Raw genomic sequence first — 16,673 nt, forward strand, 5'->3', positions numbered from 1 at the left:
GTGTAGGCCAAACTCAGAGTGAATATTACTTACACAGGTTCTTGTTCTATATTGAGTTAGGGTAGCCATGCTAAATCAAGTAAGAAAAGGGGCACAGAGCTTACTATCTGTAATAGGACCAGACTTTATGGGGAATCTCAGATACTACTGCCCTGACAATGGCAAGAATTAAAAGTTTTCATTGCAATTCTTAATAGATTTTTTACTAAATTGTTGGAATAATATAGAATCCTTCCTGTTGTACACTTAATGCCTATTCATGTCCATGTACATTACCAAAAGCTGAGTATTCTTGTGGAAAAACAATCTGCCTTTGTGGGTTTGTTTTTTCCAAACATGCAGAGTTCAGAAATCTCATAGAGTTTTATTTGTATTAAAATTCTCTGTCTTTTATTCTCTCAAAAACAAATCAATCCCCAAATTTTCAACACAATCTTTCTCAGCCTGGAAAATTCTTCATGTTTTTGAATATATTTAAAATAATTGAATTTCTGAGCCAACCTGGAAATGAATCTGAATATACCCCAGAAGGAAAATAAGCCAAATTAAATTTCTTGAGGTCATGTAGAAAGGATTACAATTATACTTCTGTAAAGGGCATTTCAAAGGGTTCAGTTCTCTTCTAAACTGTTTTGATTTAACAGGAGCACTCAGAATAGAATAAAGCATTTTTTTTAAAATGGGGATGAGGGAGGGAGTAAGAGTGATTAATTGTCAGAGAAGTAGGAAAGTTCAACATTTCCTCTCATTAATGTTCTGTTTGAGGGCTTACCTGGGATGGAATTGGTCTGGTTTGATTATAGTGGAGTAGAGTGAGTCTTGACACTTGTATTTTAAGCTACATCAGGGGCACCCAGAACGGGCTGATAGGTATTCTCACTCTTTTGTATATACATATAAATAGCTACTTACACTCTGTAAGGGAGAGACATATAGCCCACAACAATCTGAGGGAAAGTGAGTATGAAAAAGGCTGCTACTGCTTGCCTCTCCCACATTTAAAGGACTAGCTATCAGTCAGGCATGCTGGGGAAGGATCATTTTAAAAGTCTGTGCCCAAAAGGGGAAGTTAATTAATAGCCAGATAATCAGAAAGTACGTAATTGTAAGAGTGAGAAGACTGAATTAGGTGAAAGAGCCTTGTGTGACCTAATTAGTCCCCTTTTATTTTATTATGATGTGTTGAAGTAATAGATATCCAGATTTCTTTTAGACATCAGTGACTTCTTCTGCTTGGTTTACCCCCATATGTATTTTTTTGAGAAATGAAGTCATCTCCTGCTGACAGCCATGTAATTTTGGCTTCCCTTCCACCTGGCTATAGAGCAGCATGGTTTGCCACAGCTTTCAGTTGCAGTCACTAGAATACCTGGATATTGACCCTCTGAGTATCACTGTAGTAGCGTCTTCTAATAAACTGCAGTTTAAAAAGAGTCTTTCTAAATAAATGTTAACTGTAAATCTAATAGGGTATAAAATGCTGAAATGCAAATTAATTTCTTTTCAGAGAGAAATGCAGACTACAGCTTCCTCTTTTGCTTAGTATGTGACATCTAACATGCTGAGACAGTAATACAATATTATCTAATGTTGTTAGCAGTCAGAACAGAAGATGAAAGGGAGGCCAGTATGCAACAAAGCCTCACACTAGTATGGGTGCCTTTAAAAACTATGTGCAGCTTCTAACATATGTAAGAAATTGCAGCCCAAACACATGAGTAAGATAGTAGAGGGATCCAAAAATAAGTCTGAATCTGAGTAGGAAAACAAATAAACTTTTTTTGTTTCATGGCTTTATGCCTGTGACCAGGATCATGCGAACAGCGAATGGAAGGAGCCTTTTGATTAAAAATATAAGTCTCTTCTAGTGATTTTGCACTCACATACCTCTAAAGTGGAGCTTTTCATTGCAACTGCTTGGGTGTTTGTGGAGAACATTGTTATAAATCACTCAGACATCATCTTCCTCAATCATAGCCTGGTCAGACATGTAACCACGACATCTGTGTCCTTGCTTTATAACTTACTCTGACCTCTTGTTGGTGAAAAAGTATGCGCAAGTGAGAGAGACACAGACTTCATTTCTTCAAAAAAGTGTTGTGGAATCCTCCCACAGCCTTCCTTTAAAATGCTTCAGTCCCTAGCCGTAGGACTGGGATATTAGCCCATCAGTACTAAAACCACCACCCATTAGAGAAGCCATGAGAGAACATTCTGACAAGACGACGTAAGACTGGTGGAATATCAGAGAAGCTGTGGCTTCAGTCACTCTGCAGAAAGCACCCCTGCAAAATGCAGCCAACCTCTTAGGGTACAGCTTTTTAAAATGAATCATTATTGCAATATCTGATAAGCCCATTTCTTCACAGAAAGGGGAGAAAGAGACAGGGGGTCAGTTTATACGCTGGTATAAATTAGCCATGTCAATTGAAGTCCATAATATTATAATTATGCTTAACACTTTACATCGTCAAAGTGCTGTACCCATAGTAACTCGGGCTTCAGTTCTCAGAGGTATCTAGGCACCTACCTGCCATTGAACTGTGAGGTAAGCATTGATGTCCCCTTTTACAGAAAGGAAACTGAGGCACAGAGGAGCAGTCACAGTGACTAAATTATATGGCTCAGGAAGTCTTGGCTCATTGAACCATGCTTACTGTCCTGGACCACATAGCCTCTATGAGAGAAAAGATAATTATATATATAAACAAGAACTATTAAAACATTGTGTGAAGCAAAGGTAAACCTGGCTTGGTGACTTGGAATCACAAGAGAGAATTTTCTATCATGGGGTTCCAAAAGTGTGCAGAATCAACCAAGCCCCAGTTCTTTAGCAGAGCTCCATGAGCCCTTGGGACTCTGCCTGCATGAGTTTGTAGGATCCTCAATTGGTGTAAATTAGAATCACTCCATTAAAGTCAGTGGAGTGATGCTGACTTACACCAGCTAAGGCTCTTATCCAGGGTCTATGTTTGCTTCACTGTCTTAAGTTCAGGGAGTGCAAGTTAAAGGTGATGCAGCACTGGGAGCTTGTATTGCTTTTATCGGTTTGAGTTTCAGTCTCATTTTAAGCAGTATTTCTTTTTCAGCTTCTCTAATTAACTTTACACAACATTTTACAAATCCAGTCTTAATGACTAGCTTTGCTGCTGTTAAGGATATGAGCTTTTAATTGTAGCACATGTTCCCATTTTATAATAACAATAGTTAACTTAAAATGACTAATTTGTATTCAGCTATCACATAAGAAGATTGTTTTGGGGATTCCATTACCAGCAGCTGAAACAAAGAACCATTATCTAAAAGCAAAACTGAGTTTCATTAGATTTTTTAAAAATCACCATGATTGCTTTCAAATGCTATTAAAATGCAGGCCTATTTTTGCACTTTGGATTCAAGGCTGAATGATGCCTGGTCTGATTTCTTTACAGCACAATGCAGGATGACATTTTCATTCTACATGAACAGGAATATGATAGTTTGCTTGAATCGGTCTTCAAAACGGAATTTTTAAGCCTTTTATCTAAGCGATATGAGGAGAAAACACAAAGAAAACTACCTCTGAAATTTAGCAATACGTGAGTAATGATTTTCTAAAAAAATATTAAACAGCTGTTTCTTCTTGCTGCCAGGGTAAAGATGAAAAAACCATGTTACTGTAAGTATTGGATTCTCATATTTATATTCCATCCTCTGTTGCAGAACCAGGGTGATGTGTGCAGTGTGAATACCTGCATATGCATGTGCTTAGAAAGCTAGAAGACTTTCTTGCATAGCCTGTGTAATACCTTAGGGTCACAACCTAGCCACTCCCCACTTCTCATTCTCTGTGTGCAGTGGGACCTTAATGCAGTAAAACCTCCCTTGCTGTGCTGAATAGGGCATCAGGTTATAGAGAGGCCACACAAGGGAAATTCTTCACCATCAGCGTGCCTACACAACAATTCTCTGTATCAGTTCTCCCAGCTGCAGCGAGGGCCAGGCCAGTCAGTGAACAGCCACATGGATTCACAGTCCAAACCCTTCCTCTCTTAGAGGAGGACAAGGCAGTAGCAGCTGCAGAGTGAGTGTGCTGGTGTGTCATGCCCTAAGAAGGGAGAATTCTCTTCAGTCCTATTATGTTCTCCTTGGCCTTACGCTAGAGATGCTGAAGTACTACACTGATGCATGTGATATACCTGCTTAGATACCTAATGGGAAGATAAGGCGAGAGTGATGGGTGGTTGGTTGAAAAGGGGTCTCTCATTTAGGGTAGGAGTTTATATTTTGTGGGGACAGAGGCCTGAAGGGATCAGTGGGGGTAGCTTGGATAAGTGTCTGAACTTCTAGATGCTTATCCAAAGAAAACTCCAGATGTTAGAGAACTTGGATTTGTAGGATTTTGTTTGCATGTTGGGGCTGGTTTTTGCTTTAAGGGCATTCTGGAAACCATATCAATAAAATTGCATTCTTGCTAATACTCCAATGAAGTAAACAAATTAATGACATTGAGCCTGGAGTTTGCATGTCTGTTTTATTCCAGTCAAAGCAGTGTAAGAATTATTTAGGGGAGAATATCATTTTAGCTTGATAATAACATGGGTGAGTAGGAAAAAAATGTAAAAGGTTGCATACAGTCATATAGACTGGGAATCAAAAGCCAGTAACAGAAGTGGTTTGGGTTTTGCCATTGTAAAAAGCAGTGCATAACAACTGAGGTTTTGGACATCATGGCTGCCTGAGCCCATCTCTAGCTATAGTACATTGAAGGTAATATGCATTTGCAGATACAAGCTGTGAACAAAACTGTTTCAGTTTTGATAGAGGCCTGTATCTTCAAAGAAGGACATAAGTACACTTGCAAAAATGTACATGTTCCCATTGCTCCCACAACAAAATGTATTTGCATGCATATCAGGTAATACCCAAATACCCATAAGTGTATGACACCCAGTAACATGCACTGATGCAGGATTCTGCAGGTACACTGGGTGATGTGTTAGATAATATATACATCTGTTGTTCAAACCTTTGAACATTTGTGCTCAAAACTCCATTGAGAGCATCTTATACCTTGTTTGTGTAGGTTTCCCAAGAACAGTTAATGATGTCACGTAGTACACAAAAAGGCATGAAACCATGTTTTGTTCAGTTTAAAATACTGAAGATACAATTTCTTAGCTATAGCTATCAGCGAGATTCTGTTTATTTTTTCCCATTTTAAAGCTATCTGTTGGTTAGTGATGTTCCTGGGTCTTTATATGTGAATGCTTCTCTTTTTGTCTCTGTGTGTGTGCTTGCATTAGACTTGAAGTGAAGCTGAAGAAGGAGAATTGGGGACCATGGAGTGCAGGTGGTTCTCGCCAAGTGCAATTTATGCAAGGCCAAGGAGATTTAGTTATTCTCAAGCCAAGTAACAAGGTGCTGCAGGTCAGCATTGGACCAGGACTACCAAAGAATTCCCGTAAGTAAGAATTTCCCTTTGACTGTCCTTCTGAATGGATCAGAGTCTTGATTTTATCTGTTCATTTTACTTTTATTTCTCGGTCTCTTCCCTATCCACTACCTATCCTATGTTCTTCGTTGTTTCTCTGTAGCATTCACAGGAAGAGTAGATTGCAGACTGTAACGCTGCAACATACTTGCCTGTCCTTGTACAGCCTTTGTTGGATTCACTATTAATTTAGCAGTGCACACTGACTGCTGGTGGAAGCCTCTGAAACTCATGGCCCTGGGACATAAGACATCTGGTCTTGTAGCATGAGACAGAACACAAGTGGCAGATCAGACATTCATCCCATCCACAAAGGGCATCCTCTTCCACAAAATCCACAGAGAACCCTTTTCTGGTTTGCGAATCCATGTGTGAGGAGGGAGACAGGCTGGGCTAGGAGAAAAAGGTGCCAATACCAAATTATGGAGTGATACAACAGCAAGGAATCAGCTCCAAATGTAATAGTACCTGAGGATGCATTAACTTTGCCTCAGAGCACCTCTGTGCTGTGAAGCCTACCTACCTCCTGTAAGGGGGTTCTGAAGACAGCAGGAGGAAGCCTCATTTGCATTGCTCCTTGCTTCCTTGGAGTCCTACCACTGGAGTAAGAAAGAGCCATAGATGTAAAAGACTGTGTAATAACCTGTTGTCAAATGTTTGAGCCTCTCAAACAGGAGCTTAAGTTTTGTGCACATCATGAGTTATTTTCAGACCATATTTAACCTGCTTTGTTCCTTTGTTTTTATAGCTATGGAGTACAGCCCTCTACCTCTCATGCTCCCTTAACACACACACAATTTTCTCTACAGCCCTTTAATTCAAAAACGGAAGGTGAGTTCTCAGCCACAATTTGACCAGCTTGTGCCACTCCAGTGGTGCAAAGGAGTCATAAAGGCAGCTGGTGAAGGATTCTGACATGGGGAAATCTTCTGGTGGCACCGAGCTGCAGTAACTTTTGGCATAGTGGACTTATAAAGAAATTACTAGACAAAAAAGTGTGTTTGAAGCACCATTATGCCAACTGTCCTTGGCTTTTGGAACATTCCTTGGGGCTAATGGCAGTTGGGTGCCACTTATACCAGCTTTATGATTAAAGCTCACCTGGACCACAGCTGGCCCCAGGACTGGGTGAGTTTGTTAAAATGGCATTAAGTTACCTTTGATTCCCCAGCCCTTCAGGTGCTATGCTAAGCACAGCTTGGCCAAAACTTGAATTTCAAATGGCTCCCTCTGATCAAGAATGAGGAGCTGACATTCAGCATAAAGACTTGTTTACTGAATGCTACACAGAGGATGGCAATCTGACAGAGCTTAACGTGTTTATTTTAGGCCCTACGAGACGGAACATTACCCAAAGCCAAAGGTATTCTCCTAGGACTCAAAGTCAGAATTACCCCATGAGGGCTGCTCCACCTCCCCCAGGTAAGTTATCTTATGCTTTGGCTAAGGTGGCATTCCAGACTCAATTTCTTTCTTTCAGGCCATAGCTGGGCATCATTCTCCAGAATGCTTTGCAGGGGGTTTCTCCTTCAGTTCCAAAAATATTTTTGAAATCTCCATAACTGAAATGTGCATGTTTAATTAGGCTCCTCAGTGTGATAGGCATTATATCAAACCAGTCCTTCAAATCCACTGGGACTTACTCTGAGACTAGTATTCAGCTGGAGGTGTCTCATGTCAATTGTCATGGATGCCAGCATATATAGCCTCTTGCTACAAAACACTGAATGTGCAGTTGCTTCTATGCATCTTCCACTTTAAGACACAGTATATACACACAGCACAGGGCTAGACAGTACTCAGCCTTGTCACTGCACTCTCACTACCACACATAATGGAACTGGACTTGTGCCTCATTCCCTTGCTTTTATGCAACAGCTTTTATATATGCTGATGCATATGAGCTGTGCCAGTACGTAGGTGCAGAAGAGACAGTCTCTCTACAAGATGTTCTCCCCTTGGGGTTGAATAAACTAGTTCCCTGCATAGTAGCTGTGCTAGTAAGTGTGCAGAGTTGAACCCTAGATTGAGATCACTAAGCTGTGTCTGTTATTTTCATTTTTGCCCTTAAATAAGAATTTAGAGTGTGAGTTTACAGGAAAGAACACTATTTTATTTACTTAACACATCCCAAGATGTCCTTTTTCAATAAGGAGCAGCCACTTACTTTAGAAAAGTACAATGCTAGGAGAAAGCTTTAGACATGAAGTTGACACTCTGCCAGATTGAATAATAAAGTCTAAATCATGCAGTACTGACTCAGGCAAGACAAAGTTCAGTGTGAGTCTCAGACAAAGGATTGCATGGAATGGTCTTCCAAGATGCCAAGCCTGTTTACAGCAATAGGATGCTTGCACTGCGGTAGTTAAGGTTGGATCAACATTTCTTTTGCAAAACACTAATTCTGAATGTTTGTAATTAGGAGTAAATATTTGTTCAGGGTTACATGAAATGTCAACCCAGCAGCAACTTGTTTGTTTTTAAAAATATTTGCAAACTCTCTTGTCAGTGTTTAAGAATCAGGAATGCAAAGGACAGCCACATTGAGTTCAGATCTTATAGTGGCCCTTATGCTCTGAAGCATCCACAGTTCAATAGCAGTTGTGGGTGTAATGGGAGAACTCACCCAGGATCCAGCACTGGCAGCCCACCATTGCATCTCTGCCTGTTTCCCTGAAGGAGGTTTTTAATAAGTCCACAGAAGTTTGTATCTTGAACATCACCCCTTTAGAATTATGTTTAGTTTAGTGATCTGTCTCAGCTTTAGACATGAAGGCTACTATTAACATTATCCTTTTTTTCTGAAATACTAAGTGGCTACTTCTCATTTAAAGAGAGCATTTTGCAAAAAAATCTTGGGAAGCATTAGGTGAACAAAATATTGTTCTGTCCTGCAAGTTTATAACAAATAAGATTAATTTAGAGTCAGGGTTCAGGTGAAAATAAGAGACCCTACTGACATCCATCTAGGTTCAACTCTGCACACTACTGACTAGAACAGTGAACATGCTGAGATCTAGTTTTATTCAGCCCCAAAGATGGGCTCAGTCAACCTTAATCCATCAACCCCAGTTACATCCAAGCTCTTTACCAGCAGCAAGGCCTTTATGACCCAGAACCCTCTTATGGAGTCAGGGTTCTTCTTGGCAATAGCTAGGGAATAGTCCCTCCTCTTGGGTCAAGGTCCTCCCATGGAGGCTGAACCAGAAGGACCCTTTTTCAGGACAGCTTATGATTTCCTGCTGAAAACTCTCCTACCTAGGAGCATTCTCCCTGGGTTTCCATTGCTAGTGTGCCCCCAGGTGCCTTCTGTAGGAGACTGCTCTTCCTATACTCTAGGAACCTCTGTTCTCCTAATTTTCTACCCCTTCCACCTCACCAATACCTTCCCTTTTATCATGCCCAGGTGCTTCCCTACCTAATTAACTGCTTCCTAGTTACTCAGTGAGTTAATTAGTCCCAGGTGACCCTGAGTTGCCTCATTCCCCTTGTGGAGCCTCTCAGAGGCAGGTTGAGCCCCTGACTCCTACAGAGAGCTAGCTGCCCTCTGACATCCGTCCAGATCTGTACTGGGTCACTTCAACATTTTTTGTTTAAAAAAGATTTTTTTTAATAGCCATTTAACATACGAAAGCTATGTGCTGCTCATGCAGTGTGTTCTTTATCAATCCACCTGTGCAAGAAACCACCCTTATTAGGCAACCTACTATCTTAAGAGAACATCCCAGAGTATTCCAAACTGGGATTGTCAAAGGAAATTAGGCAACATGTGATTTGGGGACCTAAATCCTTAGGCTCTGATGAAAATCCCAGCCACAAAGTACAATTCTACTTTCCCCTTGCCCCACAGTGGGGGAAAGCAGACTGTGTTTGTCAGCCTCTTGAGTGGCCACATAAGAGAGATTCCAATGTATTCATGACCATTTTTAAATCATAATGGGACTACAGAGGCACACAATTCTGTGTATGCATTTACTTTAAAATAAACATTACTAGAGATGTCTATAAAATAAAACTAGATTTTGTCTAATAATCTAGATAGACACATGCTGGTGCTAGCATTTATTTTTTATAATATAGGATCCTGAATAAAGGGTGGGACTTAAACTGCTGTCATAGTGTCAGAGAAACTATCAGGAACTGAAGGTCATGCAATGTCAGTGGAAGGCCAGTGTGTCCTAGATCTGCTGTAAGCTCTTCCAGGACCCAGTGTCATGAGGAAATACTAATGAATGAACTCCTGTTTCCCCACTGTGATTCTTCAGTGTGCTAGTAGTCTAGCTGGCCACTGCTTTTAACCGCAGGCAGGGCGTAGAAAGGGTCATTGGATGGTGGTGCATGTATTGTGCCCAATCCTGCTTAGATTGAATTTAGTTGGAGTTTGAGGCATGGAAGGAATGCAGGATTGAGCTCATAAGCCCTGATTCTTCAAGTAATGGTCCGTATATGGATTGCAAACATAAGTGCACGTGCACGCCATATGCACCCACATTTGGAATCCAAATAGGGACCACGCATCTTGAAGAACCTCCAGTTACAGGCAAATAACTTCTGCAGTGAGTTCAGAGGTTGGTAGGTGCTTTTTTCAAAGTGTGTTTTAGAGGCCAGGTTTCTGGAAGGGCGTGTGAAGTGCTGCACCCTGGTTCAAGGACAGTTAAAGGCAGCACACCTGCTGCAGTGCACTGTGCAGGTGAACACAGTCTCTAATATGTATAAGACAAAGCACTGCCTTTAACTTTATGCCTCATGCTGTACAGTGCAACATCAGTGAAATGTGAGTGACTGGTTAAATACTGAGAGAGGTTACACACATATGCAGTAACCAATTTCCAAAAGTCTCTTGTAATCATGAGTAAACTCTGTCAAATTAAGTTTATCATTAGCCATATTATCACATGCAAAATTCAAATAGGAGCCACTATTTGATCTATGAGAGAGCCAGAAAGCATCTGAATACACCTTTTCTATTCATTTAGTGCTTCTGTTAAACAGGCAAACATTTATATCAACATTATTTTAAATAAAAACCCTTGTAAGGTGTAATAAGGTCAGTGTTCAGAGAGCTCTGTGGGGTTTTCCTCATCTGACTCCCTTTAACTTTAGGAAGTTCAAGGACCTGACCCAAAGTCCACTGAAGTCATTGGAAGTCCATTGCCTTTAATGGCAAGCCACAGGTGGCTAAACCCCCATGTGGTTGTTTTAAAACACAAGGGCTAAGCAGCCAAGATCAAAAATGTATTGTTTTGCTAAACCAAGAGCTGTGTAAATCCCAGTGATCATTTAGAGTTTTATCACATAGCTGAAACTTAAACAAGGGTCATGAACTCATGAATCTGGGATGAGTTTTCAGTAACCCTGGCTTATGTACAGAGCAAAGTTGGAATCTCAGCTGAATTTTGCCTTGAATTTTCAAATTCCTTGAAAGTTGAGTCCCGGGCCACGTCCACACTACAGAGTAAAATCGAAATTAATAAAATCGATTTTATAAAACAGATTTTATAAAATTGATTTTACGCGTCCACACTAGGGCACATTACTTTGGTGGTGTGCGTCCATGGTCCCAGGCTACCATCGATTTCCGGAGCAGTGCACTCTGGGTAGCTCAGTAAAAGAATGGGACCAATAACTTCGATTTCCATCCACACTAACCCTAAATCGATTTAGTAATATCGATTTTAGGGTTACTCCTTTCGTTTAGCTGGAGTACAGAAATCGATTTTAAGACCCCTTAAAATCGATTTTAAGTGCCTTGTAGTGTGGACGGGTACAGCGTTAAATCGATTTAACGCTGTTTAAATCGATTTAACGCTGTAGTGTGGAGCTGGCCCAAGTGACAATTGACAGTTGAACTGCAGACAAAGCTGAACACTGCAGAAAGGAGGCCACCCTTTTGAAAGCCTGTTATCCCCACAATTGTACTGCATGCATTCATGCTTTTTCATACTTCTAGGTCACCATCAAAATGGAGTGATAAAAAGCCCTCAATTTGTGCCACATCCCCACACCCCAGCAAACCAGCGAGCTGGTCAGAAGAACCTGCAAACTACTATGGTGCGCCCACCTTTACCACAGCAGCTCTTGGCAGGATCAGACAAGGTTTCACACCAACCAGAAAGTCTGGACTTCCTCAAGGTGCCTGACCAAGGTGCTGCTGGGTAAGCTTTTATGTGGAGACTCTTTCAAAGGAAGAAGGGCTGATCTTTATAAAGAGATTCCTGGGCTTAAATTATGCATCACTGGTGAAACTATATTGTTTGCACACATGGCCAAATCATGGCATTAAGCTGTGCTTAGGAGTCCCATTGACTTCCATAGCATTTCCGCATGCAGAAGAATCGTCTGCTCAGGTCCATAATCCCCTCACCGTGGAGTCAATGTGAACCAGTTCCAGTATTCCCAATGCTAAGATCATGTACTTGCACAGTACCTACTAAAGACTCTCAAAGCATTTTACAGACTTTAATTAAGCCGCCTCTCCCCTCTATGAGAGGGATTTTCATACCCATTTTATGTATGGGTAAACAGTGAGCATAGCTCACTCTGCCTCAGTCTCCCAACAACTGTCAGAATCCAGGAATTCTTACTCCCAGTCCCCTGTCCAACCACGAGACAATATTCTCTCCTTAATACTATCTTATTTTCATTGGAGGCACGATTACTCCATATGGGATTGATTTTTTTTTTTATTTTTGGTGGGGGAAGAATGACAAGATAATTCAATGGCAGGAAGTTGATTTTATTGGTGAAATTAGGGGCATATAAATTCCATCTCAGTTTGTCTCCCTTGCACTCAGGAGGTGAAACGTAAAGAGCCTGAATACTGGCCATATCTGGACAGCTAAGAATTCCCCCAGCAGGGAGTGCTCTCACCCAGCCATTCCTAGTCCTTTCACAGGGGGCATAGCAGGACAGGCAGGGAGTATGGTTGATGACCACTGCTGTCAAGCAATTCTCAGCTGGCGCACAATCCCTTAGTGACCTTTGGTAGCTGGTGTACATTAGAATAGCCTCAATTCCAGCACTGGGACTAGAGCTGCACAGGGCAGAGAACTGGGGAGGCTATATCCAACTCCGTGACGTCCTGCCCCATCTCCTACATGAAGCAGTTCTCAGTGCTGGATTGAAACTGACTGTATCAGACAATCATCTAGGAAGGGACCCAGCTAGATATAGTAGATAATGATCATACTCAAGTAAAATATGCAATTAGGGTTTTACAGTTACTCTGGGAAAGTAACATGTTACTGACTCAGAAGTGTAAACTGGTGATGTACACATTGCCGATTATTCTTCAAGGATTTACTAGATTACTGGTGACCTGTACATTGTATGGATGAGATGGTACGAAATACCTTTGCTCACACTTGAGATGGAAATGACTCGATTACCAAAGAGCAGTAACAGGAAGTGATGTCCAGGTTACATGTTTTGGTGTCAACAATAAGAGAAATATCTCAGAATCACTTACTTGCTTAAAAAAAGTAATATCTTCCTATAATCTGTTACTATGACAACTACATGCAGTAGGAAAAAATTTCTCTGCTTGACAGTGGTGCTGAGGTTTATCAGCTGAAATCAGTAATAGAGATTTCTTTTGTTTTCAGTTATGAATAAGCTATTTTAAATAATTGCAAATGATTATACCACAATGAACTTGTTGGCCCAAACTCATTGCCAGATGGCCTGTGGTGTCAATGCATTTCCCAATGGACAGGTGTTCCCACCACCAGTACCACCACCACCACCACAGTTGGCAGAGAAGAAGTTCAGAGTGACCAAAGGCTAAATCGGCACTGGAGACTGAATTACTCACTCAACCCTAGCTTTCTCCTCATTGCTGTAGTATGGGGAAAGCTTGCACAACTACTGTCCATATTGTCACTGTTATATGGATAAACAGAAGTATTCAGTCTCCAGGATAACAGTTTAGTACCTTTCCCAGGCACTAAAATCACAATTTAATAAATATTTAAACACAATATACTTAGTCATTCATTACAGTGACTAATCAATTTCTCCTCTTAACTGAGATCTTTCTATTCTGCTTTTTTGCACATTAGTGGAGCTTTGCTTTAGTGGGAATTTTAGTGCCAGCTGATTTTCAGATTCAAAGGCTCTTGCCTGTTCAATTATTGTAAAACAAATCTGATCATGAATAATCACTTTGCATATTTCCATGCACACAGCTCCCTAATTCCTTATAGTGAGATAGCTGTGACTGAGAGCCAGATGTCCCAGAGTACATTCAGATACCAAAGCAGTTACGACTTGTGCAAATAAAAAACAAGTCTGCTGTCTGGAAGTGTTAATAATTGTGCTCAGTGACAGTTGATACAGGTTCCCTTCTGTCGGCTGCAGCCTATTAAAATAAATTTTTGAGTATTCCTCAACAGCCCACTAGTGTCTGGAGGGTTCCTCCTGACCTGTTAGTTTGTGTTGTCACGTCACTGCTTAAAATGGCATTGTCCAGGGTGCATTTTGACATACTGTTATTCTAAAGTCTCCATGCTGATTTTGATCCCGTGTGAGACATGGTGTTCCCTTAGAACGGGTGAGGAAGAGCAGGGATGCAAATTTTGCTCAGTGTGGGGCTATGCTGACAACTTTCCAGGAGCACAAATTGTACAAAATGGAGTATTTTGTAGGCATCCTGTTCTTTTTAATAAATAGAAGTGTGGCTCGGAAATGACAATATTAGAGATTATCGCAGATCAAGCTGGAGCATCACATTATGAGACTTGGTTTCATTGGGTCTAATCTCCATATGAAAAATGAGAGGCAGTCCCAGGATGCATCTGGCTGCAGGCTGCACTTCACACACTGGTGATTTTTTTTTCCAATTACTTAGTATGGTTTAGCCCAGAGGTGAGCAAACTACAGCCCATGGGCCACATCCAGCCCGCAGGACCATCCTGCCCAGCCCTTGAGCCCTCGGCCTAGGAGGCTAGCGCCCGGCTCCCACCCCCGCTGTTCCCTCTCCCCCGCAGCCTCAGCCTGCCACGCCACCAGTGCTCTGGGCGGCAGGGCTGTGAGAGCCACTGGCCTGCCCCAGTGCTCTAGACTGCATGGCTGGCTCCTGCTGGGTGGCGCAGCTGCCAGTCCTGGTGCTCTGAGCGGCATGGTAAGGGGGCAGGAAGTAGGGGGGTTAGATGGGTCGGGGGTTCTGAGGGGGGCAGTCAGGGGGCAGAAAGTGGGAGGGAGTGGATAGGGGGCAGGGGCCAGACTGTTTGGTGAGGCACAGCCTCCCCTACCCGTCCCTCCATACAGTTTTGGAACCCCAATGTGGCCCTCAGGCCAAAAAGTTTTCCCACACCTCGTTTAGTCTGTCTTGACAGTACCTGTAACAAGCACTCTTGCATAGGTCTTCTGTGAATTACAGCACTTGCAAGAAATCTACAATGCTCCATGCTGTACTTTAGCCAAATGCTTGCTCAGGTTTCCACTGGAGGCTATTATGAAGGAGCACAGCATGTTTAGGATGATAGCAGCTGGAATCATCTAGGCCACCATTTTCCAGAAATCCCAACATGATCGCTTCCTACCTGGCAAACAGGAGAGGTTGGGTACCTTGGATCTTGTAGAGGACAAATAGGGTGCAGGACAGCTGCTGTTTTGGAATGGAGCTGTCTGTTGCTTCAATGACTATCACTTTGGTAAGGGAACAATGAGTCAAGTCTGTTAGCCTGAGCTCAAATTGTATTAAAAGATACTTTCTCATTGAAAGCAGCTTTTCAAACATTTTATGTAGCTATAGGTCACTAACTGACTCTTGAGGTACCTTGGATGATGGGTGCTGTGTTAGTTTAAATTTGTATTTGTACAGGAAGATTAGACGGGGTGAATTACACTTAAATAGGGACATTGTCATCAAAATTCATTCCCTTTCATCCCACCAACATCCCACCCCTTCTTCCCAGACTCTTCTCCCCCAGCAGAGTCTCTTTCCCCCAACCCCTTACAATAGATTCTTGTCTTCCTCTTAAGTGAGGTGGGTCATTTAGCCCAGCCCACCACAGCAAGTGGCCAGCTGGCAGCAATTAGCCAGGTGCTGCACAGTTGTTCTGACTGACTCATTGCAGAGTCTGAGCCCTCAATGACCCCAGCAGCTGGGTCCCAAGCATCCCCTGAAGATAGAACAAGAGGTTAAAGTAAAAACAAAGATGCTGCCACACCAGGTATTTTGCTTAAAAGGGGTATGAATTTATCAAACTAAGAAAACTGGAAGGGTCTGCTTTAGTAGCAATCTTCCTACCCTAGCCCATTGCAGCTATCCTGGTGTAGTCACACTGCTATATAAATGTCTACTCTCTATTTATAGACATTTAAAACTCAATCATAACAATTATGTTCTGGGCTGTAATTTGTTATCCAAGGTCTCAGCCCGACAAGGAATCATTTTGCTAAAAATATAGTTTGTACTAGGGATGGCTTGGGAAGAACAGGCATTGGTTTGAACTCTTGCCCAGCCTCTATCCTGACCCCTCCTATTCTCCAAGACCTCTCATCAGGCGATGGGTGGGCAACTCACTTCCACCCACCACTGCAAGGTGGCCTTCAGAGGGCAGGCAAGGTGGGAGGGTCCCAGAGCTCAGGATGCAGTCTGAGACCAGTAGTCTAGACAGCAACCCTTCAGCCAGCGCCCCACGAGCCTGAGTTGGGTGCCATGGGCCAGCCGCAAGAGTCTAGTTGCTGTGTAGACATATCCTTAGAGTCACCCCTCATTTGCCCCATGTCGTAGTGGAGCAGCTCAGTCACCCATCTGGGACACTTCAGCCTTATAGATAAGCAGCCATGGCACCCAGGACAGGGAAGTTTTCAGAGGATGTCCAGGTGACCTGCTTTAGTCCCTCCAGTTTAAGATGGTCTTTAGGTGATGGCTAGCCATCCCTCTTTGTCGGTTCAATGCAGTTCTATTTGCCCTATGTAATACTTAGCACAGTACTTTGTATAGCTCTTTTCTTTGTCCAGGCAGTTTACAAAATAATTAATCCTCGCCATATATGAGAGAAGTAATTTTATTACATGATGCATCAAAAACTGTAAATGTACATAGAGCCAATGGACTTTCTATGCCAAGAGAAGTTCAGTTGAATTCCACTGCACTGGAGATTGTTGTTGTGCAGTGCCAAGCAGGGGATTTCTGGACCTACAGGCGAATGGAATATGTAGTTATATGTCCCTGTAGATTAGATGAGATCAT

At 42.1% G+C, this 16,673-nt stretch overlaps 1 protein-coding gene across 4 annotated transcripts in view; it reads left to right on the top strand.

The window, feature by feature from the left end:
* MYO1E (myosin IE) overlaps positions 1–16,673 on the top strand; it is a 160,115-nt gene that overhangs the window by 134,253 nt on the left and 9,189 nt on the right. For all 4 annotated transcript variants that reach the window (XM_050967908.1, XM_050967910.1, XM_050967907.1 and 1 more), the window contains exons 23-26: positions 3,432–3,578; positions 5,286–5,443; positions 6,803–6,895; positions 11,424–11,628. In XM_050967908.1, the coding sequence (XP_050823865.1) occupies positions 3,432–3,578; positions 5,286–5,443; positions 6,803–6,895; positions 11,424–11,628 (603 nt within the window). The remainder of the gene's footprint in view (positions 1–3,431; positions 3,579–5,285; positions 5,444–6,802; positions 6,896–11,423; positions 11,629–16,673) is intronic.

Source organism: Gopherus flavomarginatus, chromosome 9, assembly GCF_025201925.1.
Source record: "Gopherus flavomarginatus isolate rGopFla2 chromosome 9, rGopFla2.mat.asm, whole genome shotgun sequence".
NCBI lineage: Eukaryota > Metazoa > Chordata > Testudines > Testudinidae > Gopherus > Gopherus flavomarginatus.